General features: G+C 39.3%; 1 protein-coding gene and 1 non-coding gene across 6 annotated transcripts; both read right to left on the bottom strand.

Annotated features, from left to right (window-relative positions):
- Positions 1–461: 461 nt before the first annotated feature.
- Positions 462–25226, bottom strand: UTP6 (UTP6 small subunit processome component). Of its 5 annotated transcripts, XR_003437952.1 has the most exons (20): positions 25022–25226; positions 23358–23442; positions 19022–19063; positions 18691–18783; positions 17941–17988; positions 17437–17500; positions 15638–15756; positions 12927–13004; positions 11935–12016; positions 11406–11487; positions 9987–10171; positions 9361–9440; positions 8914–8991; positions 6510–6689; positions 5611–5691; positions 5296–5405; positions 4452–4518; positions 4200–4311; positions 1771–1843; positions 696–711 (listed from the first exon to the last, which is right to left on the bottom strand). XR_003437952.1 is itself a non-coding variant. In XM_027130333.1 (19 exons), the coding sequence occupies exons 1-19, from the start codon at positions 25111–25113 to the stop codon at positions 554–556; spliced, it is 1797 nt and encodes a 598-aa protein (XP_026986134.1). In that variant the 5' UTR covers positions 25114–25226; the 3' UTR covers positions 462–553. The 5 variants fall into 5 exon arrangements, 4 of the variants coding, with proteins under 4 accessions (XP_026986134.1, XP_026986136.1, XP_026986135.1 ...); XM_027130333.1 differs by lacking the exon at positions 4200–4311 and having other exon boundaries at positions 462–711; XM_027130335.1 differs by lacking the exons at positions 4200–4311; positions 25022–25226 and adding an exon at positions 20662–20764 and having other exon boundaries at positions 462–711.
- Positions 12726–12848, bottom strand: LOC113633196 (small nucleolar RNA SNORA54). The gene has a single exon (XR_003438109.1). It is a non-coding gene; the product is annotated as a small nucleolar RNA SNORA54 (small nucleolar RNA).
- Positions 25227–25534: the final 308 nt, after the last annotated feature.

Below are 25534 nucleotides of genomic sequence, written 5' to 3'. Positions count from 1 at the left end.
TCGTGGCCTCTCCCGTTGCAGAGCACAGGCTCCGGACGCGCAGGCTCAGCGGCCATGGCTCACGGGCCCAGCAGCTCCGCGGCATGTGGGCTCTTCCCGGACCGGGGCACGAACCCGTGTCCCCTGCATCGGCAGGCGGACTCTCAACCACTGCGCCACCAGGGAAGCCCCCACATATACTTTTATAATAAAGAGAAAATAAACAAACAGAACTGTACTTTCCTCTCTATCTTAACTGACCCCTGGGTCTAGATTAGAGATACTCAAGTTTGACCAGTGGTAATAAAAGAAGATCAGTGATGCGATTTCCATGTATTTTGGAAAACATTTAGGACCTATGGTAGGTCTGGCCTCAACAATTGGCCTCTGGCCACTAAACAGCAGTTCTCTTTTCTGGAATTAAAGATTAGCGCATTAACAAAATTAAAGCATGTCTCAAAATCAGACACCATCTCGTCTGCCATCTAAGCAAACTGCAGATGAATGCATAATACAAAACTATGCAGAGGGCTTACAACACTATTTCACAAAGTTGGCTGTGTTCTTCCTCTTTTCACAGCTGGCCGGCCTGGTGCACAGCATGTTTAGCTACAAACAGCTCTGCTGACTCTCCCTGCAACATTTTCATGGCTCGCCAGTAGATCTGTCCGCAGTGCTCAGGTCTACCAAGGGGGTGGTTCAATTCTTCTTTGATGTAATCCATCCAAAGATCTTTAAAGGGAATCCCAAAAATTACTGTAAACATACAATTAGGTAACTGACAAGGCTTTATTACATAAACTTAATTATTTAATATCAATTCAATGCAAGATTTCTAAGAAACTTAATAATTTCTTGCTGTTATTTTCCTAGAACCCTATGGAAAACAATACCTCTCTCAGCTTCTTTACACTATGGTATTTCAAAGCCTTTTTTTTTTTTTAAAGTAGAAATCTTCACTTGGATCGTGACAGTCTAGTGCTCTCACCTTCTGACACAGCCCACATTCTACTATAGAATGTGTATCTCTCAAGAAAACTGCTTTCACTTTAAAAAGAAAGAATCATGACAGTCTATATATTTCATAAACTCAAAAATACTAAATACTGTAGAGGAAGGATTTTGCTGAATCTCTTTCAAGGTGAAACAGACCTCAATGAGTTCATTAGGACCTTGTCAGTCTGCTTAATAAAACTTGCTTGGGTTAGTAAAAATGCCATATTCATTCATTTCACCAGAAGGTCTGCTGAAACCTTGAAAAAGCTAATGTATTGTTTTAAATCTGAGTTTAACAACTCTACATGTCAGTTTTTGAGTTCACAAGTAAACAGACTTTACATGACTTAACCTATACCAAGAAGTATGTTTTACAAGTCCTATAAATTAGATACAGACAATGTGGCAACAGCCCATGACAATCTTTGTCAATTAGTATCCCACTACCCTTCTGCTGTAATTCCCACCCCATTTTGTTCTGACCTACATTATTAACCTTTTCCTTACAAATATCACATTTTTCAAGGAAACCAAACCAAACGAACCTCCTTCTAGTCCAGAGTTCTTAACAGAAGACCCATGGATACCTGGGCTTGTGAACTTGAAATTATAAGCAAAATTATGTCTGCCAGCATTTATGCACTGAGTGAGGGAGGAGGCAGGGGAAGGATGCCAAGTTTTATCCTCAAAGAGGCCCATGACCCCAAAGCAGTTAAGAACCACTATTCTAACCATCATAGGTTACAGACCACACATGCAAACAGACCCATGTGTCTATAACTGAAGTTTACTTACCAGAATCTACAGATCCAAATTCTCTCAAAGCTCTCTCATAATATTCTCTTAAGTTCGCCATCTTGCAGGATTCCTAACAAAAATAATCAGACAATCTTGCCTCAAAAGCCTAATTTATAACGTCACAAATTCATTTCCCACGTATTGTTAAGCAGCTATCAACTATTAGGCATTTGAAGGGGAGGAGAGATAGGTTTAAATGAACACAGCCTGACTCTGAACTTATCCAGAGAAAAGTCAAAGACACTACATGGCAGAGTGAAGTAAACGCCAAACAGTGATAAATGCACTTTGTTTTGGTGGCAAGGAAAAAACCTAATTAATTCTCACCTGGGGGAACATGGGCACCTCCACGGGAAAATATACGTGAAAGCCCTGAGGGAGGAGCAGGATTTAAATAAATAAATGGGGAAGGTTCTATTCCCTTTGGTAAGGGATTTCTTCCTTTGAATATCTGGGCTCTGGCACATGTTAGCCATACCCACCTTAAAACTTTTTATATCAAGGCAAAATATATATAAATACTACTTATATGAACTTCAGGAAGTTTTCTGAACCCATCAGACAGACCTTAAAGTTTCCTCACCCATAAAATGAGGACAATAATATCTCTTAGGACAACTACAAGGATTCAGTTAAAATGCTGATGAGTTATGCACCAAGCAGAGTAGACAGTGCTAACTTTACAATCAATACCTGTTAATTCTTCACCTCTACTTCCATTTAAACGTATTCTCTTTGTTTCATTTTCAAAGCAGATTAATTAACATCTTCAGTTTAAAAATCTTTTTGTGTAGTCAAATAACTATTTCCTCATTCCAATTTCTCTTCGCTGAGACTGTACTATTTTATAAAAAGCCAGTTTAACCTCACATCTTACACATGCATGAAAAACAGAATCACACTTTGTGAAGGGCTCATAGTGTGCATGGAACTGTGCAAAGTCCTTTCCATCTGGTCTCCCATTTGGCCTTGTAACCCTCACACCCCTGGAACAGGTATTCCGACCTCCTTTACAGATAAGGATGTCGAAGCTTAGAATTAAGTGACCTGCCCAAGGCACATAACCATTGTGTTATTAATCCAAAGCCTGGCTATGAATTATTATGCTAGACTAAGTCCTATACTGTAAGACAAGAACAGATCACTGACCCACACAATGGTCAAACCTATGAAAATAAGAGTTCAACTTCATTGTTAATTTTTCAAAATTCAAATAAAAATAATAAACACCAATCCCTGGACTTCCCTGGTGGTCCAGTGGTTAAAACTCCACACTCCCACTGCAGGGGGCATGGGTTCAATCCCTGGTCGAGGAAGTTCTGCATGCCGCGCAGTGTGGCAAATAAAAAAAGTAAAAAAGTAAACACCAATCAAAATACCAAAATAAAAGAGAGAAGGCGAAACTGAACACTTGGAGAAGGTATGGAGGAAACAGGTATACTGATATATATACATGGTGATTATCACTATAAATAAGTATAACTTTTATAGAACTATCTGGCAATACGTAAAGAACCATTTAAAAAGCCAGTATAGGGACTTCCCTGGTGGTCTAGTGTTTAAGAATCTGCCTGCCAGTGCAGGGGACACAGGTTGGAGCCCTGGTCCCGGAAGATCGCACATGCCGTGGAGCAACTAAGCCCGTGCGCCACAACTACTGAGCCTGCGCTCTAGAGCCCATGAGCCACAACTACTGAGCTCGCGTGCCACAATTACAGAAGCCCATGCGCCTAGAGGCCGTGCTCCGCAACAAGAGAAGCCACCGCAATGAAAAGCCCACGCACCGCAACGAAGAGTAGCCCCCGCTTGCTGCAACTAGAGAAAGCCCACGCACAGCAATGAAGACCCAACGAAGCCAAAATAAATAATAAATAAATAAATAAACATTTTAAAAAAACCAAAAAAGCCAGTATCTCCAGTCCTCAAAAGAGAAGAAAAAAAAAAAAACTATATAAGCAAAATGCTTGCAGCGCTGTTTTCAATATCAAAAATCTAGAAACAACCTAAACGTAATGGAATGGTTAAGAAAACTACAGGTTTAAGAATAATACAACAACCATTAAAAATGATGCCAGGTAAAAACACAAGAATGTGTTTACAAAATGATGTTAAGGAAAAAAAAGTGAGAACCTCCACATGTCACGTAAGTCAGAAATAAAACATCATAAAACTGTGCATATGTATGTAAATAAGGATTAAAGAAAACAACAAAAATTAAAATAAATATGATCGGTTGTGTTATTGCGAGGGGATTACAGATATATTTGGACTTTCATGTATAATTTTTTTTTAACTGACACTTTCCTGTATTTTTTCTCATTCACAAGTTCAGTTAAAGAACACCAGAAACAGTTACGAGTGCCTACTCTCTACCTCACAACCCAAAACAAGAGACAGACAGGGCACTGGAGGCAGAAAAGCAGCACCTCACACAGCCTGGCAGGGAGGACTTCCTGTAAGAGGTGACATCTGAGTTGTCTAGTTTCCAGACATGTATACCTTTTCTTCTTTGCTTGATTACCATTCCTAAAGCCACATCTATGAAAAAGGGGTTGGAGGAAGGGACCAGAAATTATACTGTATTATAAGGAGAGCTTTTTAAATAACAAAGTGCTGCCATAGATTAGTTAGCACTAATCCATATTCCCAGACAAAAAATGCATAGACAGGACACTTACTTGCTCCTTTTCAAATTGGATCATCTTCCTGAAAAAATCAACTGAAAATGGACGGCTTTCCTGTAAACTAAAAAGGAACAGGGGGAACCGTTATCTTCCACAGTGAAGAAAGCCTCTTACATCGCATAAATATAAACACCTGCGCCAGTGCCTCCGCCACACGTAGCTGGATAAAGTCCTGGCTGCAGTTCAGCATGGCGACTGGACCTGGCTACCAGTCACTCACCATTTTCAATCTCCAGTGCCTTTACTCTTCACCACCACCAAACACCTACCCAGTTCTCTTCCTGTTCTCTTCTTTCTCACTCTCAGGGTTTTAAGTTCCCTCTCCTTCATCTCAAGGTCTTTTTGAAGGAGACCAAGAACTCCATTTCTAAGAATATATTCTAAGAAAATAATTTCCAATACGGACAAATAATATTTGTGCACAAAGGTTCATCAAAGCAGTTACTGTGGCCAAATAAATCATGGCACGTCCACAGGGCGGTATATCATATAACTGTTTTTAATAAATGTTATTTATGAAGAATTGTAACTGGTAGGAAAAAGGCCAGTCTAATGTTCATCAATAAAAGTGGTACACCACGTGCGATTATAGCATAATCTCAGACATGTGAAAAACAAATTTTAAAATGATACATTAGGACGGTTTTTCTCTTGATGATAGGACTACAATGAATTATTAGTTACCTCTCTCTCTTTTTTTAAAAAATTTCCACAATGGGTATGAACTTAACAGCTCTTGGATTTATTCCTCCATCTATTTGTGATTCATATAATCTGGGTACGAGGGGCTGAGAAGGGGGTTGAGAGACTCATAATAGCTATGCGTGTCTGTGAGTACCTTTTAAACACAGCTCTGGCCTTTTTGTAGCCACCACTTCGATAAGCCCAATCCAGGTACTTATCCTTCAGAGTGACTGAGTCGCCACCCGTGATAGCTAAGACAGCTTTCTAAAATTTAAAAGAAAAGAGAAACAAGCTACATGAGGAAATGTCTACATATCAAAACAAATTTTCCCAAAACCATCCCAGGCCATGCAATGAATAGTGCTTTAAAGGGAGCACCTGCTTTAGAAATAACCCTTTGAAAGCTAGCCAACTGGCAGGGCTACCTGCTCATTCCCCACACACAAGACTTACAACAGGGGGCCTGTACCTTAAAGATTGCTTCAGTGTCTTCTTGGCTTTTGGCACCTTCACTCCACTCTGCCCAAGAAATCCACAATGGCAGACAAATCTGCTCACAATTTAAAAAAAAAAAAAAAAGGTTAGAAAATGACATCTTAGCGCTATGCTCTGAAAACTCGTCACTATAAAGACAGGTTCCTCCTGAGATAATCAATAGGTGCAATACAGAGTCATTCCCAGTCTGCCCCACTGTACAGAACTCTCAGTGCTTGGCAGGAATGGTACACCGGAACACAGACAGCCTTCGGACCCAGTTGCCCAAAGCAATACTCTCCTGTTAATTCTACTTCCCCCTGTTGGGGAATACTGCCTAAAGTTATTATCATCAATTACCAGTAAGTTAAGCACTTAACAACCCAAAACTAGTCAGACCCAAGCTACCCAGGTCACGTCTGTGCTGTGTAGGACCACAACACAAGTGCTAACTAATCTAGGCTGAACTATCTAGCCTTTGTTCATGTCCCAGCAGCACATACAAATGAGCGGTAAAATAACTATGATTTTTTTCCCCCCTATTTTAACTCCTGGAATATCTTTTTCCTACTAGTATAAAAGAGTCACTACAAAGCTTTAAGGTTTAGTCTTTTAAACTTTAAAATTTAGAAATAATATTCTATTAGTATTTCTCACTTATAAGATATATAAACAGGAATAGAAAAGTTTACATAATTTAGTCGACTTTCAAATAATGAATTAGAAATAGGCTGGTAAATGGAAGTAATTCTTCCACCCATGATCCCTGAACCATCATCACAAATGCACTCTGGGGCCAGCTTTCCTTAGACAAGTCTACTCCAGATGAGCTTTGGCTGCAGTCTTAAAAGGTTTCCCAAACAGAATGAAATACAAAAGACACAACTCACAGACCTGGGGTTTCAGGTGCACAAAGGCTTCTTCAAAAAGCATGGCTACGTCAGGGCTCTTTGAGGCAATCAGGACCTGCAGCTTCACCTGCCACATCATCACAGAGCCTCTGAACAATTCCATCCCGGCTCCTGCCACCTCCAGAGCTTCTGTAAGGAAGTCATGGTGCAGCAACAACTCGCTCTGGATAAGACAAAGGGTCATTGGAAAAGTATCTACTGAGAGCTACATTATCTATGGAAATGGGGACAAATAAAGACCTCATGCGAGGCAATAGATTCAACAGCCTTTCTTCTAAACCTTTCACCATGGTGGCCAAACAGGCACAAAGTAAAAAATTTGGAATTTCTCCTCCATTCCCTGCTCCTATCCCCAAGGGCTATCAAAAAAACATAAGTGGAAAAAAAAAAATAATAAGTGAAAAGCAGATGGCCTAAATAATTTAGGTTGAAAGTTATATTTTTAATAAAATAGTTCACTATAATAAAACCCACATCCACCACCAGTATTTGTGGGATGGTAAAGAAACAAGTTTATTCATTCAAACAGAGTTGGGCACACTATAAACTGGTACCCATTTTTCTGAAAAGAGTCATGAGACTGTTCATGCCACAAACTTGGGAATTTTACTTTAACAAATATGACCCAACAAATAAATGAACAGGGGGAAATATCTGTTTAAAAATGCTTCTGTCGGGCTTCCCTGGTGGCGCAGTGGTTCAGAGTCCGCCTGCCGATGCAGGGGACGCGGGTTCGTGCCCCGGTCTGGGAGGATCCCACATGCCGCGGAGCGGCTGGGCCCGTGAGCCACGGCCACTGAGCCTGCGCGTCCGGAGCCTGTGCACCGCGGCGGGAGAGGCCACAACAGTGAGAGGCCCGCGTACTGCAAAAAAAAAAAAAAAAAAAAATGCTTCTGTCCACACTACTGTAACAGGGAAAGAAAAACCTAAAACCAATCCAATTCTACAAAATTGTAAAAAAGCAAGTAAATGGCAGTATATAATGCATTCATTCAGCAAGCATGTTAATTGCACGCTATACAGTCTAGACTCAATAATGAGGAGGTCAGGTGCATTCCCTACAGCGCCTCCAATTTAGTAGCAGAGAGTCTGATACGTACCATCACAGAAAAAGAATCATATGCTACAGGAGTACAAAGCAGAAGCACCCAACAGAATCTTTGGCAGTGATGAGAAAGGACTCCCAGAAAGGAAGCCCCATCTATGCTGAGACTTAAGGAAGAACAGGCATTAGGTGAAAGCAGAGATCCCCAGGAAAAAGAGAAGACTCTCCCACCAGCATGTGCAAGAAGCTGAAGATGATAGAAAGCTTGGATCCGAAAGGAAATCCAAGTTCAGAATGCCAAAAGAAACTAATAATGGAAAGAGAATAGGACTGCCAAGGCACTCTAAGCCACGCCCAGCTGAATTCACAGGGTGGGACGGACTGTCCTGCCAGCAGCATTCAGTAGCTCCAACAGAGCAGCTGAACTCATCAGGCCTGGGATTTTTCACAGATAGATTCCATGATGGAAGAAGGGTACCCAGTCGTGGTACAATACAATACGCTACTAATATATATCAATAGTTTATGTCAATCTACGTATAAAGTATAGAAAAAATGTTAATGTAAAAACAGTATAACACAGTACAAAACAGCAAGACATTAATTGCAATTACATAAAAATTGTGTAAATTATATAAATCAAAAGAGGTTAAGAGTTATACAAATAAAAGGCATTCAATAAATATAAAGATTTTTGTCCTTTTTTTCCACTAAGAAAGTATTTAAATACATTAACACATTCACCATCTCATGGAATGCTATCAACAACTTTGTGAGGTGGCAAAAACAAGGATCACTATCATTATTCTAAAATCAAGTAAACCAACTCAGAAGGGTTAAGTGGTTTGCCCATTACCTACCTATTAAGTCACAAAACCCAGTCTAGACCTGTGTATTCCCACACTACATTATTCTGGTCTCTATATAATAATCCTTACCCACTTCAGAGTATAAGGATGGGTTAATATGCCTCTTACTAGAATGTCAGCTTCTAAAACACTGAACACATCTAATTTGTCTTTATTGTACCAGCGGTTAATCTGAGCCAAGCGTAGGTTCAGGAAAACATGAATGGATGGACAAACAAAATACACCCAGTTGTGACTCTGTTCTGCGTGTTTTCCACTATATATTACAATATTCCTCCCTCTACTGGTACAGATTTCATTTCTGGCACACACTAAATACTGACAGCCAAATAATAAACACTCTCTACATCTACCATGCCAATCTTCCAAATGTGCTTAGTCATAAAACTATATATATTAAAACACATGACACCAGCCTGAACCAACCAGAATTAAGTACATGTAATTGACACTGAATGTGTCCAGGTTCTTACCCACTGCTTGTACTGGAATTCTGATAGAAGTTTGAGATCATGTGCCTTCCTGAATGCAACCATGGTTCTTTCCAGCCTCTGAAATCAGAAAAAAATCTCTCAGTTCATCACAAAGCTCCCAGCAGGGGTCTTTGGCCTCTGACAGGAACGAAAGCAGTTTTACACCTTTCTGAGAATTGAAAGAAGGGACAGAGGTGGTTTCACTTATGATTAAATGATCTGGGCAGTGGCACCAAGCACAGCCCAGGAAGAGAGGACCTTCTTACCTGGTGGCCAGAACTAGGGCAAAGCAGACTCAGACCTTCAGAATGACAGGTCATTCAAAGGACAAAGAATGGTTATGCAACAAGTTCTTGGAAGCTGTCTCAGACCCCAAAAACCTGTGCCTATGTTCTTTCAGAAGACACTTTCTAGTCAGCCACTGTAACCACATAACAAAGTCAATACCTTCTCTCTGAGGTGCCGACTGCTTGTCTTCTTAGCAAACCTTTCCATGCAAAAGTTGATGTAACACTTGCACATGGCCTCTGGAAAAATCAGAGGGATTATGTTGATCAGACCAGCAATTCTTTTAGTTTAACAGTCATCGTACATCTTTTCTTTGAAGGGAAAACTCCTCTGAGGAAGAGTTTAAACTGGTTTAGTCTGGTGAAAAATATAAGTTATTCTGATTACAGCCTATCAAACATCTCAAATACTGAGGGCAAACAACTGAGTAGTGACATAAATACAAAAATTTAAAGTCTTATCCATGTCATGCACCCTTTACCTTTATTTTCCAATATTACAAAATTATCAAGTAAATCTATAATAGAAGATAATTAAGTAATGATAATGAAACAACCTTCTGAATGATCACATCCTAAGTATCATTTATTTCCCCAAATAAATGAACAAATGCCACAGCTATCGAGGAAGGTCATAAAAGAGAAAGAACAAGTTGGAAAAGCCAGGCACACTGTAAACTACCACAGAGAGGTTCCAGAAATGGATTCTGGTCATGGGAATGGAGCTTCAGATTCATATTCAGGAACACCGTTACTCCTCAGCACACAGGGCCTGGTGAAGCTCACCTGTAGGCAGAGTCTTCACCGCCTCTTCATACACAGCACAGCACCTCTCCTCCCGGCGGCCCACCTCTGCCACTTTGGTTTGTTTCGTTGTGGGCGGCTCTTCTCCTGGCTGTGACTCGATCTCTAATTCTCGGCGGGCCACATAATCCCAAGTGAGGGGGTCGTCTGTATGCAGAGCCTGAAGGCTGAAAAATACTGACATCAACCTAGGACATAAGATTAACTCAGAACATCAAACAGAGAGACAGTCCCAATGCTCTGAAAATGTACCCAGGACACCCCTTTAACAATTCCAGCACCAAAAGGGTCATTTCCCAACAGGCTCCCCAGATGTCTTCACCCTCACTATGTAAATGTTGTCAATGGATCAGAGCTGTCACACACTTGTTAGTTTCAGATTGTTTCAGACATCATTCACAAATGTTAACTTGTAGGTTAGCTCTCAAAGTCAAACCAGCAGGCATGTGTGACAAGATACCTGGTTCTCGAGCCCAAGAAAACCTTATCATATCTAGACTCTTGATTTTCTCTAATAGAAGGAGCCTAATCATGTACCAAAACCCTAAAGGTATCCACAGAGCAAACTGATCCAAGTTCTCTCTTATCTCCTACGAAAGTAAGAGTCCTATTAAGGGTGAAGTACCCACAAGGTAGGCTGCAAATAATTCTTCAACCATATAACCAGACATTAAAAGAATAATGTCTGGGGCTTCCCTGGTGGCGCAGTGGTTAAGAATCCGCCTGCCAATGTAGGGGACACGTGTTCAAGCCCTGGTCCGGGAAGATCCCACATGCTGTGGAGCAACTAAGCCCACGCACCACAACTACTGAGCCTGTGCTCTAGAGCCCACAAGCCACAACTACTGAGCCCACGTGCCACAATTACTGAAGCCCGCATGCCTAGAGCCCGTGCTCTGCAACAAGAGAAGCCACTGCAATGAGAAGCCCATGCACCGCAACGAAGAGTAGCCCCTGCTCGCCACAACTAGAGAAAGCCCACACGTAGCAACGAAGACTCAATGCAGTCAAAAATAAATAAATTAAATAAATAAATTTAAAAAAAGAATAATGTCTGATTACCTGCAGCACTCAACTATAAACATTCATGAGTACAACTCTCATCTTAAGGACAAAAGACATGCCAGGAAAGCAGGAATATAGATTTTTATATAAGCTATAGGACATATTTCTTATTGAACAAAGGCAAACTATTTCCCAAGGGAAGCCAGTAAGTGAGTCAAACAACTTCTCCAAAAATACACTTTTTATGTATACATAAAATACTATACAATAGTCCTAAAACAGCTTTCTTCCAAGGATTTTGTATGGTATCTTCTTTCCCCCTTTCTAAATATCCAACTTCAAACCCTTACCACAAGATCAAAACAGACATATTCACTTTTCCACTATTTTACTTACTCATCATAAATTTCTCTTTGCAGATCTTTGGCAAAGTCGAATAGCTGTGCAATTGAAAGCAGTGACACATGAAATTCTGCACCTAAAATTTAAAAAGCGGGGGAGGGGAGTAAGACTCTAAAGGAGCACTTTCTTAAAGTACTGGAGTTAGTTTTGGTTTTTTTATAAAGTGGGAAGTAAGATAAAACAAAAAAATCACCCATGGTCCCACTATACAAGCAAAGTCATTATTAATATTTGAGTATTCATTAAGGACTTTATTCTAAGCATCTTTAGGACACAAAAGAATGTACTAAATCATTTATTCTTTTCAACTCCCCACATGATTTAAGTACTCAAAAACTTATTGAAATGTTCAGTTATAATCTAAGGGGAAATAAGCCTTTTCTGAAAGAATCGGGGCACTATTCCCTACAATCAGAGTTTTATACACATTCTAACAGAAATTTTCAAAATAGGCTAAAGGTTCCTCATTATAAATTGAATGTTTCACTTTCCCACCATAAATAAATTTTCAAAGGATACCTACTTTTAATTATGTTTACAGAATTTTTGTAGATGATCCTTGCCAACTCGCCCATAAGGATTTCTTCAGCATACTCGAGATTCCCCTAAAGAGTACGATATTAAACAACTGAACGGGTAATGCCAGTAAGTAGAAATAGCGCTAGAATGAAAATTAACAATCCTAGACTACCTGTGCCACATGACCTCTGGCAAATTACGTCTCTCTCTGGGCCAGTTCCCTCACTTGTGAAATGTACAGCTTGAATAAGATCACTGATCTTCCACTGTATTCTCAGGCTCCCAGAGTTGTAGCAAGATTACACGGCTTAAGGCCTCACTCTCTACCTAGACCAGAATAGGTCAAGTTTTACATGCCACGTTCACCCTTCTGTGTAAGATTTTATTTGGATAAAAAAGTTCAAAGCTGGTAACCACAATAACAGGTGATAGTGAAGTTCCTTTTTCAGCTCTAATATTCTCAAACTTGTTTCTTTAAACTTACTCTGTCACGTAAAAAATTACATAAAAAGGAAAAGAAAGAAGGCTAGGAATCACACGTTTCACAACCTTTCTTGAGCTCCTTCGACCCATTAACATATCATTTAATGAGATCATAAAGAACAGTATGTAGCCATTCCATCAGTAATAATTTCAAGGACCACTCCAATTAGTCCAAATGTCTATTTTTAAAGCACAAAATTCCATTTTTATTACTAAGCCCATTTTAGTTAAATCAATGCAAGACATTTAAAAGTTTCAAAATATTAAGTTGGAAAGAAAAGTACATTCTAAAGATTTTCTTTTTTATTCCCACTTTGTCTCCAAGACCTGAAACCAAGAGCCACCAGGCAGTCAGTCGCGTGGTGCTGGAACTGCTGTGGCACTGGAATGGAACCCGCCAGCCACGGGCAGACCGGCAAGTCACGAACAGTGCTCCTAAAGATTTTCTGTTACTCCTAAGCAGGTTCAAAACACTATATCTTGTTAACAGGTGACAATGCATTAGGATCTTACCACATCCATCTTGGCTTTTTCAAACTCTTGCTTTTCCTTCCTCAGTTTCTCAGCATGCATCAGCTCCATCCTAAAATACTAACACAGAAGGGAAATAATGAACTGAAAACCTTTGGAGATAATTTTCTAATTAAAAATATATAACATGCCTCTTTTTACTCATAAATATCAGATCTGGGGAAGTGTGGAGGGAGTGTTATAATCTATCTTGTTATGAAACTAGCTGACATTGACAAGGCTTTTTTTTTTTTTGGTCGCGCCACGTGTCTTGCAGGATCTTAGTTACCCAACCAGGGATCGAACCCGGGTCCCTGCTGTAACCACCAGGGAATTCCCTCTCCCGAATGTTTCTATACAAACATATGGTTAACACATAATACAAAGTTGGATTTGTCCAGAATTTTTAATACTTTGAATTCTATGTTAGAAGACATATTAAAATGACAAGTTTAAAAACAGTGTTTGGGCTTCCCTGGTGGCGCGGTGATTGAGAGTCCGCCTGCCGATGCAGGGGACGCGGGTTCGTGCCCCGGTCCAGGAAGATCCCACATGCCGCGGAACGGCTGGGCCCGTGAGCCATGGTCGCTGAGCCTGCGCGTCCGGAGCCTGTGCTCCGCAACGGGAGAGGCCACAACAGTGAGAGGCCCGTGTAGCGCAAAAACAAAAACAAACAAACAAAAAACAATGTTTATATTCATTAACCCAAAAATTCTGCTTCCAGAAATCGATCATAAGGAAATAATCCTAAATACCTAGAAGTTTCATACACAAGGGTATAAGAGCAAATAACGCAGACAATCTAAGTGTCTAAAAGTAGGGAAAGTAAAATATATTATAAAAGAAGCAGACTGGTGATGCGGCCATAAAACAGTTACAATAGTTTAGTAATGGTGCACCACATTTCTAGTGATATTCTACTTTGTTTTTAAAGCTGGCTATAAAATTTTGCATATAACACAATTAACATTATGTAAAAAATGTGCACAGGAAAAAAGCCTATGAAGAAATGTTAATAGTATTTGTCCTCAATCAGTCACACTTTTTCCTTTTCTGTGCTTTTCTGGCTTTTTTCCCAAGATTTTCTACAAAGTACATATTACTTTTAGAGTGGAAAATTTTTTTAAAATCTTTATTTTTTTTAACAAATGCAACTATCAGAACAGATAATGTATATCTCAAAATGTGACTTGGAGATACCTGGAGGTTCCCAAAACCCTTTCAGGGGGTCTACAAGGTTAAAACTATATAAAATAAGGCCATTCTTCTCTTTAAACTTTGTTTCAGAAGAGTTTTTTTCATTTAAAAGTAAGTAACCTATATTGACATGTAATGGGTTTATTATTTTTAAGTGAATATTTTTAGATTTCTTGGTTTTAATTTTCAATTCAATTAAATTTCAATTAAATATTTAATTTTCAAATAAAATTTAACAGATAACCCATATAACAAAAGATCCTTGGGGATTTCGGTAATTTAAGATTGTAAAGGGGTCCTAAGACCAAAAAGTTTGAATATCACTAATATAAATTAATATATACTAACATGGGACTATATTCGTGATGTATTAGGTAAAAATATAGAACACAAAAATGTGTAGTAGAATCCCACTTTTCAGAATAAAGCCTGTTTTAAATATCTGTAATATGCATAAAAGTATGGGAGGTAAAATTATGAGTACTTTTTCTGTTACTTTTTTCATAAAACTGCTTTCTCTGAACCATTTATAATAAATAAATTCTATTTACTTTTGATAAGAATAAGCAAAAATTCTATTTCCATTTTAGAAAATACAAGTCTAGGCAATTGTGAAAGCCTCCAAAAAACATAAACAATAACACCATACAATAGCACTCTAATAGCAGGGATGACTGATTCTTATAATAGTTTCTCAATAAAAATAATAAAGGCCACAAAGAACTGTCTAACAGAATATGAAGAGAAAGGACGCAAGACTCTAATATAAAACATTAAATTACTACAAAACCAAAATACAGTTGAAACAGCTACAAAACCTATTAGCTTTAAGACCTATCACACATAGGGGTCTTAATGAGGGTCTCCCTCATCACACAGGGCTTAATTTTCCTTTGATGGTTCAACAGTAGTTTCTCCCTTATTCTGACAAATACCTCAGAAAAGGGTGCAGTTTCAATAATATGTCATTTCTAGCATTTGTCAGGGTTTTTTAAAATTAAATCTGGCTATCATTCATTGTTCTAGTGCACCCCTCAAGGGAGAATAAGTCCACCAGGAGGGGAAGGAAATATCTATCTCAAGAAAACTAGATGAAGAGAATGAGAACAAAGTGGGGAAAACGGCAAGGGAAGCCAAAAGAAGCAGGAAGGGGATGGGAGGGGAGAGCAGGAAAAGGGGAGGGGAATAAATGAATGAATGAATGAATACATACATACAAAGATATAAAGATGGCTGAACCCTGACCCTCAAGTAAAGAAAGGTAGGGTCCAGTTCCCTATCCCTCCCCACGGTAATGGACAGGTAGGAGTTCCAATCTCTCACTGAAAACCTGGAAGATGAGCAAAGTCAACACCTACTACTGGCCAAGAAATACCCTTCTGACCCCTTTTCCCCAGCAGCTCCGCTACTTATTCCTAGTCTCCATAAATCGAAGCCTTTTTAACTTAATAAAGTATATACGTCTCCAGAGGACCAAACTAAGACATGACTCTCACCTTATGTTCACACACACTCACCTCTTGATAAAGTTTCGGGCACTCTGGATGAAAGCGCAGAGCCCGAAGAAATAGTTGTCTTGCACTTTCTGAAGACAAGCGATCTTCCATTTCCCATTTGGCCGCCATAATCCACAAGGCTGTAAGTGAAAAACATCAGACTTCTTTTCAATAAAGTAATCAAGTCAGGTATGAAAAGACCAATGCACCAATTTTGATACCCAAAGATCTTTTCTTTAAAATCTTAGCAAAAGAGGAAGAGGACGAAGATGGGGAATTTCTAATGGTTATCTGTAAAGTATTGTTGCTTTACCTAAAATTTAGAGTGTTCTAAACCAAATCTGTAAATGTTAACATCTGTGGGTACTTATGTGCCCGTTACTCTATTCCATCAGATCTAAGGTCAACATCATCATTAACTCACATACAAATTTTTAATGTCTTAAAATGCTGGAAAAAATTGTGCATCTTGGAGTCAGTGAAATAAATTATTTTGCTCTTTTCTCTGTATTTAAAGTAGTTCATAGTTTTTTTCAAATGACTCAATTTTTAAAGTAAATTTTTTATCGTACCTACAGGGAATAAAGTCTTCAAACAAACAAACAAAAAACCTTTGTCCTTCTACATAAGAAATTAACCTTGAGGTAACATTCTAGCTATCTCCCTAGAAACTTCATAAAGATCAGCAATTACCAGACACAGAGAATGGACCTGAGGACACGGGGAGGGAGAAGGGTAAGCTGGGACAAAGTGAGAGAGTGGCATGGACACATATACACTACTAAATGTTAAATAAATAGCTAGTGGGAAGCAGCCGCATAGCACAGGGAGATCAGCTCGGTGCTTTGTGACCACCTAGAGGGGTGGGATAGGGAGGGTGGGAGGGAGGGAGACGCAAGAGGGAAGAGATATGGGAACATATGTATAACTGATTCACTTTGTTATAAAGCAGAAACTAACACACCATTATAAAGCAATTATACTCCAATAAAGATATTAAAAAAAAAAAAAGATCAGCTATTACCAGGCAAGATTGCTTTTGGTAAAAATGACCCACGTTTTTTAACTGTGTCTGGACGAGGAGGGCTATGAATGGTAGACAGCCACTGCTCTGGGCTTTCTTGAGCATGTGACTCCTGAAACTGAGCACAGTTCACAGATATAATACCTGGAAGCTGCACCCATCCAGGGGTCCTCTACGCCAGTGGGGCTCCTCTGCCCACTCCCGTGCTCTCATGCCCTCCCACCAAAGACAAGCCTCTAAACGGCTGACAGTACTAACGCTGTCTTGTTGTATCCTTCGGAATCAACCGGTGCCAAATGTAACCGATTTTGAGTCTCGTGCGCTGTAAACCTAATACTCCAGAACAGACACTGAAGCACCTTCACTATAAAATATCGTACTGCTTACACAGTGTTCACAAGAGAAGTCCTTCTCTTACAAAACTTGAGTACCTACTCTGTGCTAATCGCTCTTGTAAAATCTGTATTAATATTTTCCCCTTTATGTTTCTGAAATCCTCAGACTTGACTGCCTCCAAACAGAATTCCCCTCAAAGGACTGAAGAGTTTCTTTCACCATCAGCTAAAAAGAAACTCAGTCCTTCTTGCTCACAGATACAATACCTGGCACAGTAACTAGTTCACAGTAGCAGGGATGAACTAAGAGGCAGCTATTCAGGAATAAAAACTGCTGAGGCCAAGTTCATATGCTCAAGTTCTCAAAATAATTCTCTTAGGTTTATCAAGCAAAATAAATTCCAAAATGGCTTGAGTCTACAAATAAGGTAGAAAAAGAACTGACAAGGATTTCACCATACCTGGCTTGTTCGAATGAATGGCCAACATGGCAGAGAATACCTTGCTAAGTTGAACTTTGGTAGCCTGTAAAAGAAGAAAAATTCTACTTCCTGCACAGCAAAGTCATTGCTATTAAACTCTAAGTGATCTGCACTGTACCCTCACCAACTATGAGCTCCAATGAGGCGGCGACATCTGCTATTGCTAAGGACATATAAACAAATACAGATTCACTCAGGGTTCTCTTCTACCTAAACCACTTAACATAAACATTTTAAATATCTAAAAAATGTTTTCAACTTAACTGAACATATATGCATAAACACCCTTTTCTTTTCAGCTGATATGGAAGCCATTTATATAGTCATTCAAATATGCAACAGGCTTCTTGGGTTCTTTTCCCATTTGTTAACCTTACACACCTTTGGAGAAAACATGGAGTTCAGTAGTCAAGGATGAGGTTTAAAATGCAGACTGACCAAAAGCAGGAAAGAGGGACCAAGACAGGGTTGCCCAATACTCACCCACTTCTTACAAAAGACTACATAAGACAGCCAAAGTTGAACATCATCCTGCAAGAAAAGCAATGGAGTAAGCTGCCTGAGTTTGAATTTTATATACAATACACCTTTGCATTAATTCTGTTTGCAACAGAGGCAGATTTCAGAAAATCCAATGTGCCACATCCCTCAGCCTATTAGGCTGCTCCTTACCCACCTTAGATCTCTTAACCATGACAACTTGTTCCGTCCCCCCACTCCCACCTACTATGGTCTAAGACAAAATTTGTCATCTATCCAATTTGTTCAGTGCACTTCTGAAATGGTCTCAATCAGAGGCAGCAAACTAAAATTTGTCATTCCCAAGAATCCAAAGTACTTCCCATATAATATATCCCGGTCCCAGAACCAAACTTGAAGAAAACCAAGTTACTGAGGTGCTGCGCCTACTCTGACCTTATCTTCCACCTCCAAGTACCCCAGCTCGGCGTACTTTATTTAGAGACATATCCAAATCCCAGACAATTTTCTGGTCCTTAAATAGGAATCAAATCCACTGTTTTCAGCGTCATCCTCACAGACTAACTCTAAGGTAATGCGATCAATTTTCTTAATGGTTTCATAAGTGGTTTCAAGTCATGATATTATCATTAGAATAAGTATTGAGATACCCAAGATAAGAATCCACAACCATACATTTGAATATCCATATTCATAATACGTATAATACACATCGTCACATCCCTTACAGCTAAGGGCGCTCTGAACACATACTTTCCACTTGGCTGACGCACGTCGGAAGACACCTTGTACCCGGTGTACGATAGAATTTTCAATCTCGTCCTTCTTAAATGAATACCCAATACGCTAAAAAGGGACATTAAAAAAAAAAAAAGCCTCAGTTTAATCCCATTTATCCAAAGCAGCATTCCCAGTTGATCTTTAAACAGTACTGGTAGAGAAAGCAAATAATTACAAGTATCATTATGAGCACACCACCACACAATTATCAATGCCAACTACTTCCCAAACCCAAGTTCTAGCTTTGCAGTCACACTGTTTAATTCTATATTTTTTTCCAACTTCCAGAAAATCATCTACTTACAACTCGTCTTCGCTGGATCAGTTCCAAAAGATTGATTTCATACTATGAAAGAAAAACATACAAAAAAAGAGAAAACAAGAAAAAGTATAACCTTTTATATAGAGGAGATGCATTTAGTCAAAATCATAAAGTAAATAAAAATCAAGAACACAAAGCAGAAAATAATTTGCTATCAAGAAACCTAATTTACAGTAAATGTCTAGCATTCACTAAAAATTCACCTTACATCTGCAAAACTCAAAAATACATACATTAGCATGCATCTAAACATCTTAGATACAAAGAAAGCATGTTACTAAAACTCTAAGACTTCTAAGATTTACAATATCAAACTTCCTCGTCTACAACGGTGTGTTCAGACTTTTAGGAAACTAACCATTCAAAAATTTTAGCTGACGCACAAGCAAATAAAGCAGATAAACAGGGTTGTACTAGCTGAAACAGGGCACCTAATTGGCTCTCCCTACCCTTGCCTCCAAAGGACCACTGAGAACCTCTAAGACTCTCCAAAAACCACTACTATATAATTCCTCTCTAAGCTTGAAGACTACTAGAGACAGAAGGCACAGAACCTTACGAGATTGCATGCTTCATTTTAAAACTGTCTTATGAAATATTTGAAGCATACAGAACACCCATGCAGCTACCACACAGCTATGTCAAAGCCTACATTTTACTATATTTGATTCAAAACGTTTTTAGAAATAAAACATTTCAAATAAAGGCAAAGCCCCCCATGTCTGATTCCACTCTTCTCCCTCTCCAGAGGAAATGATGATCTTGACTCAGGTGTTTATCGTTCACAAGCATGACTTCAAACTTCATTATAATGTTGTCTTGAATGCTTTTAAACTTTATACAACTGGTATCATACTGAATGAACCCATCACTCCATATTTTTACTGAACATTTTGACTTTAGATATATCCCTGCTGTCATGTAGAATTCAAGTCCATTCATTTTAACTGCTGTATAGCATTTCATTATATGAACGTGCAATTTACCTTCCTTCCTCCTGTGATGCGTATTTGTTTCCAATTTTTCTATTACAAAAAGCTGCAATTAATATTCTTGTACACATCTTCTTGTGGATATATCCAGGAACTTTACCACTAACATGTAAGCTCCTCAAGAACCTGATTTCTGTCTGCTTAATTTATTGTTGTACCCCATCAGTGTCATGTACATAACAGGTACTCAATATATACTGTATGACTGAATGAATGAAATTGCTGGGTCACACAGTACATGCATCTTCAACTTCATGGGATATTGCCAAATTGCTCTTGAAAGTGGTGGGACAAATTATATGCTGATACTGTCAGTCTTTAAAACGTTTATTAATATGATGGGTATAAAGTAGTACTGCACCCTGGTTTTAATCAATACTTACCTGATTACTAACGAGGCTAACGTCTTTTCAAAAGTTTACCAATGACTGATGTTTCCCCTTTGTGAACTGCATGTACCTATTTCTCCAGTTGTTTTCATTTTCTTTCCACTTGTTTGTCATTTCTTCTTGATTTGTAGTTTTTTACATATTCTAGATTCTGACTATATATGTTGCAAATATTTTCTCTCATTCTGTGCCTTATCTTTTTACATTATTTATGATGTCTTTTTTGCACAGAAATTTTTACCTTTAACATAGTCAAATCAATCTTCTCTTTCATGGTTTGTGCTTTCACAGTCTTCTTCATTTTAAGAAACTTTTCCCTACCAGAATGTAAACTGGTACAGCCACTATGGAAAACAGTATAGAGTTTCCTTAAAAAACTAAAAACATAGAGTTGCCATATGATCCAGCAATCCCACTCCTGGGCATACATCCAGAGAAAACTATAATTCGAAAAGATACATGCACCCCAGTGTTCCTAGCAGCACTATTTACTATTTACCAAGACATGGAAGCAACCTAAATGTCCATCAACAGATGAATGGATAAAGAAGATATGCTATATATACGTAATGGAATACTACTCAGCCATAAAAAAGAATAAAATAATGCCATTTGCAGCAACATGGATGGACCTAGAGATTATCACAGTAAGGGAAGTAAGTCAGAAAGAGAAAGACAAATACCATATGATATCACTTATATATGGCATCTAAAATATGACACAAATGAACTTACTAACGAATCAGAAACAGACCCACAGACATAGAAAACAAACTCAGGTTACCAAAAGGGAAACAGGATGGGGGAGGGATAAGTTAGGAGTTTGGGATTAGCAGATACAAACTACTATATATAAAATAGATAAACAACAATATCCTACTGTATAGCACAGGGAACTACATTCAGTATCCTGAAATAACCCATAATAGAAAAGAATATGAAAAATATGTATACATATGGATAGCTGAATCACTTTGCTGTCCACCAGAAACTAACACAACATTGTAATTCAACTATACTTCAATTTAGAAAAAAAAAAACTTTCCCTACCTGAAGTCATTCATATTTTTTTGTAGAAGATTTAGTTTTCCCACCACATTTAGCTATTCAATTCCATAGGAATTTATTTTTGCATGAGGAAGGGATCTACTTTTATGTTTTCAATGTGGATAATCAGAATCTCAATATAAAATGCCACTTATGTCTCATAGCAAGTATATATGGTTGTGTGCAGGCAGAGGGGGTATACATGTAAGAGAGGTGTGTATGTGAGTTTTTATATCAACTTATTTCAATTTGTGCTCTAAAACTAAACAAATCAACCTAATCCACACATAGCTCTTCAAATATATGAAGCGTGAAATTATTTGCCACTTCTTAAGTCTCCCTAAGGTTAAACATCTCCATTTCCTTCAATGATTCCTCCCAGAACAAGGTTTACATCCTGGCTGCCTTCTAACCAAAGTCGTCTTAAAATGTCAAAGTCCTTCTTAAAATGTCATCCTGAGCTGACAGTGCTCCAGACATAGTCTGATAAATGCAAAATATTTTTTCAAACCAACGTCTTCTGAGTGCCTACTGTTTGCAACCTCCTCTGCTCAGCTAACTTACCCAACACTCTACTTCTGTTCATGTAATCACTTAGATTATATGTTTTGACATGACATACTTCTTCATCTATTTGGATATAGCAATCTACTGAGCTTTAGGACCTCCTTCAAATACAAGATTCTTAGCCAGGTCTCATATATTGTTCATCCAGTAGGTTTTTTTAAAAGCTAAACTTAGAACCTTTTATAATGTTTATTAGTGTTAAAGTATAAGATTTATTTGTTTTGGTTTTTAATTTTATTTATTTATTGGCTGTGTTGGGTCTTCGTTGCTGCACGCGGGCTTTCTCTAGTTGCGGAGAGCGGAGGCTACTCTTTGTTGCGGTGTGTGGGCTTCTAATTGCAGTGGCTTCTCTTCTTGCGGAGCACAGGCTCTAGGCGTGCGGGCTTTGGTAGTTGTGGCACACGGGCTCTAGAGAGCAGGCTCAGTAGTTGTGGAGCACGGGCTTAGTTGCTCCACGGCATGTGGGATCTCCCCGGAGCAGGGCTTGAACCCGTGTCCCCTGCATTGGCAAGCAGACTCTTAACCACTGCGCCACCAGGGAAGTCCCAAAGTAGAGGATTTATAACATCTTATTATTGGATTCTTTCTGAATCCTGATTTTATCATCCAACACATTATTCTCTCCCACTGAAAACTGATCTAGCATGTGTGTGTGTGTATATTTTTTTTTTGGAGGGGGGGTGCTGCGTTGGGTCTTCGTTGCTTGTGCATGGGCTTTCTCTAGTTGCGGCATGCAAGCTCTAGAGTGCAGGCTCAGTACTTGTGGCGCACGGGCTTAGCTGCCCCACGGCATGTGGGATCTTCCCAGACCAGGGATCGAACCTGTGTCCCCTGCATTGGTAGGCGGATTCTTAACCACTGAACCACCAGGGAAGTCCCAAGCATGTATATTTTATCTTCAATCAAATTTTCCATTCATTTACAGGGCTGAAGAATCTTGCAGTATACCTCACCTCTCTCTAAATAGACAGACCTCAGGCACATAAGCATTAACTTCCTAACCATGTGCTATCATCAAACTCACTTTCCTTTATTTTTCCCCACAAGACATAATTGATCAAACCTCTTGCTGAAATCCTGATACACTGGGTCTTTGGCAGACTCTGATCTACTAACCCTATAGAAGAAAAAAATGTTCAGTTTGCCAAGGACCAAAGCCTTAGTGGAGCAACACTATTACCAAATTACCTCTATTCCTGTTCAAAAATTACCTGTCTAATCATCAGTTCCAGAATTTTGTAGAAAACTGACATCAAGCGCACTGTTCTATAACTGATTTTAAATTTGTGAGGGTATTAAAAAGTAATAAAATTATTCACTTACTTGAACATAATTGATAAAGTCTTCCTTAAAAAGAGTTCTTCGCTGTATTCTGTATTCTAGATCTGAAGCCTTTTTAATGATAGCCCTAAGGAGAAAGCCATTTAAAATGTAACACTTGAAACAAGAAATTAAATAAATAACTTTGGAATTTTTAAAGTTTATTTTTAATATATTTGAAACATCTATTTGCCAAAATATATAATTCCCAAATAATTATCCTTCATAAGCAAGTACATATTCTTTTTTTTAAATATAAATTTATTTATTTTTATTTTTGGCTGCATTGGGTCTTCGTGGCTGCCTGTGAGCTTTCTTTAGTTGTGGTGAGTGGGGTCTACTCTTCCCTACTGTGCGGGGGCTTCTCATTGCGGTGGCTTCTCTTGTTGTGGAGCACAGGCTCTAGGCATGCGGGCTTCAGTAGTTGTGGCTCACAGACTCTAGAGCGCAGGCTCAGTAGTTGTGGAGCACAGGATTAGTTGCTCCACGGCATGTGGGAACTTCCGGGACCAGGGCTCGAACCCATATCCCCTGCATTGGCAGGCAGATTCTTAACCACTGCACCACCAGGGAAGTCCCCATACTCTCTTACATAATTACCTCTGTGTTCTTTTTTATTATTATTATAAAGTATAGTTGATTTACAATATACTAGTTTCAGGACTTCTGTGGTCTTAAGGGCATGAAGATGTACCTTAAAACTTTCATGAAAATCACATCAATCGATTGCCAGGACCACTGACATTCCCACCAGCAAAGTAAATAATGTTAAGTAGTACTTTACATTATTTATATGTGGTATTAGTAGAGATTTCTTTTCCTCCAAATTCAAGTCACTTGGGTTTTAATAATAATCAAATTTCTTTCCTAAATTCCTCTTATTTCTGAATTTTCAACAGGTAGATTTAAAAAAAAAAAAACCTAGATTGTCTCTACCTATATCACTACTGCAAAGAGCTTATGGGAGAAGACTCACTGTATTTAGCTAAGGAATGAACTAAATACAGAGTCCACTCTTATTAAAGAGTCCACAATATGTTGCGTTTCATAAACAAATGTTTACTTTAAGGTTCCCATAGCCACAGTACTACATTCGCAGTCATTGTAAAATGAAGAAATAGTCACAGTAACTATTAAAAACTATTATACAAATTAATGAGTAACAACTATATACTAGTTGTTGGCTAAGCCCTGGGGTAAAATATAAAATCGAATTTAATGATCCCCATCTTCAAGTTTTGTTAGAATTATCTACTCCTCCTGGGCTCCCACGGCTCTCTGTTCACATCTCTAGGGCAGTACTCTACTACAATCAACTTACAGTACGCTGCACCGTGATCAAAATGTTTCACTTGTCTGTCTCCCCCACCATACTGTGTCAGGGCACCTAGCTCTTGACGGGCGGGTATCCTGGTTTTATCCCCTTTATAGCCTCAAAACCTCCTCCATGAAGAGCTGTCTGTATGTTTGAGGGGTAAATGGACGGATCACCTTGCAATGAATGAGAAATTAATTCTAGGCATCATCAGAATCTGGAAATGGGCTTCTACCACATTAGAAAATATAAACACAACCCAAGTGTCCCCTATCCCTGCCCCCCGCCACACACACGCCCCAGCCTCCCCTCTCTACCCGCCCCAGCCCTTCCTCTTCCTCCGCTCTCTCACTTAATCTCCGCACGACTGAACAGTCCAATGCGCTCCAGCTGTTGCAATTCGGGGAGTCGATCCTCTATGCGTTCCTGAATTATCTCCGCCATGAGGTCAAACTCTACAACCCGGCAGAGACCTTCTCACAGCCAACACGCACAGGAAGCGCCCCCTCTCTATTCCGGGCACCCGGCCTTGTCGCTCGCACGTGCTGACGTAACGTGCGCCCCAAGTCCCGCCTTTTCCGCTTCCGCCGCCTGGCCCTTGGACAGGGACCCCTGGCTCTTGCAGCCGCTGTCTCCCCCTGGCGACTGACTGTGGGTTTGCAACGAGCACCGCCCCCCTTCTCTGGAGGACTCAAGAGGACGGGAGTCGAGGGGTGGGGCCAGGATGGGGGTGGGGCTCCGTGCGCGGGATCTGGGATCGCGAAAATCACCTCGGGTCTAGAGGGGTTACCTGAAAGGGGCGTGAAATGCATTTTCTCCAAGATATTGTCTCCTTTTATTCTGATTTCCAACACCAAGAACCAAA

The sequence above is a fragment of the Aethalodelphis obliquidens genome, unplaced genomic scaffold (genome assembly GCF_003676395.1).
Source record: "Aethalodelphis obliquidens isolate GAN/ISIS:26980383/991018 unplaced genomic scaffold, ASM367639v1 scaffold38, whole genome shotgun sequence".
NCBI lineage: Eukaryota > Metazoa > Chordata > Mammalia > Artiodactyla > Delphinidae > Aethalodelphis > Aethalodelphis obliquidens.
This window is presented reverse-complemented; position numbering and strand designations above follow the sequence as displayed.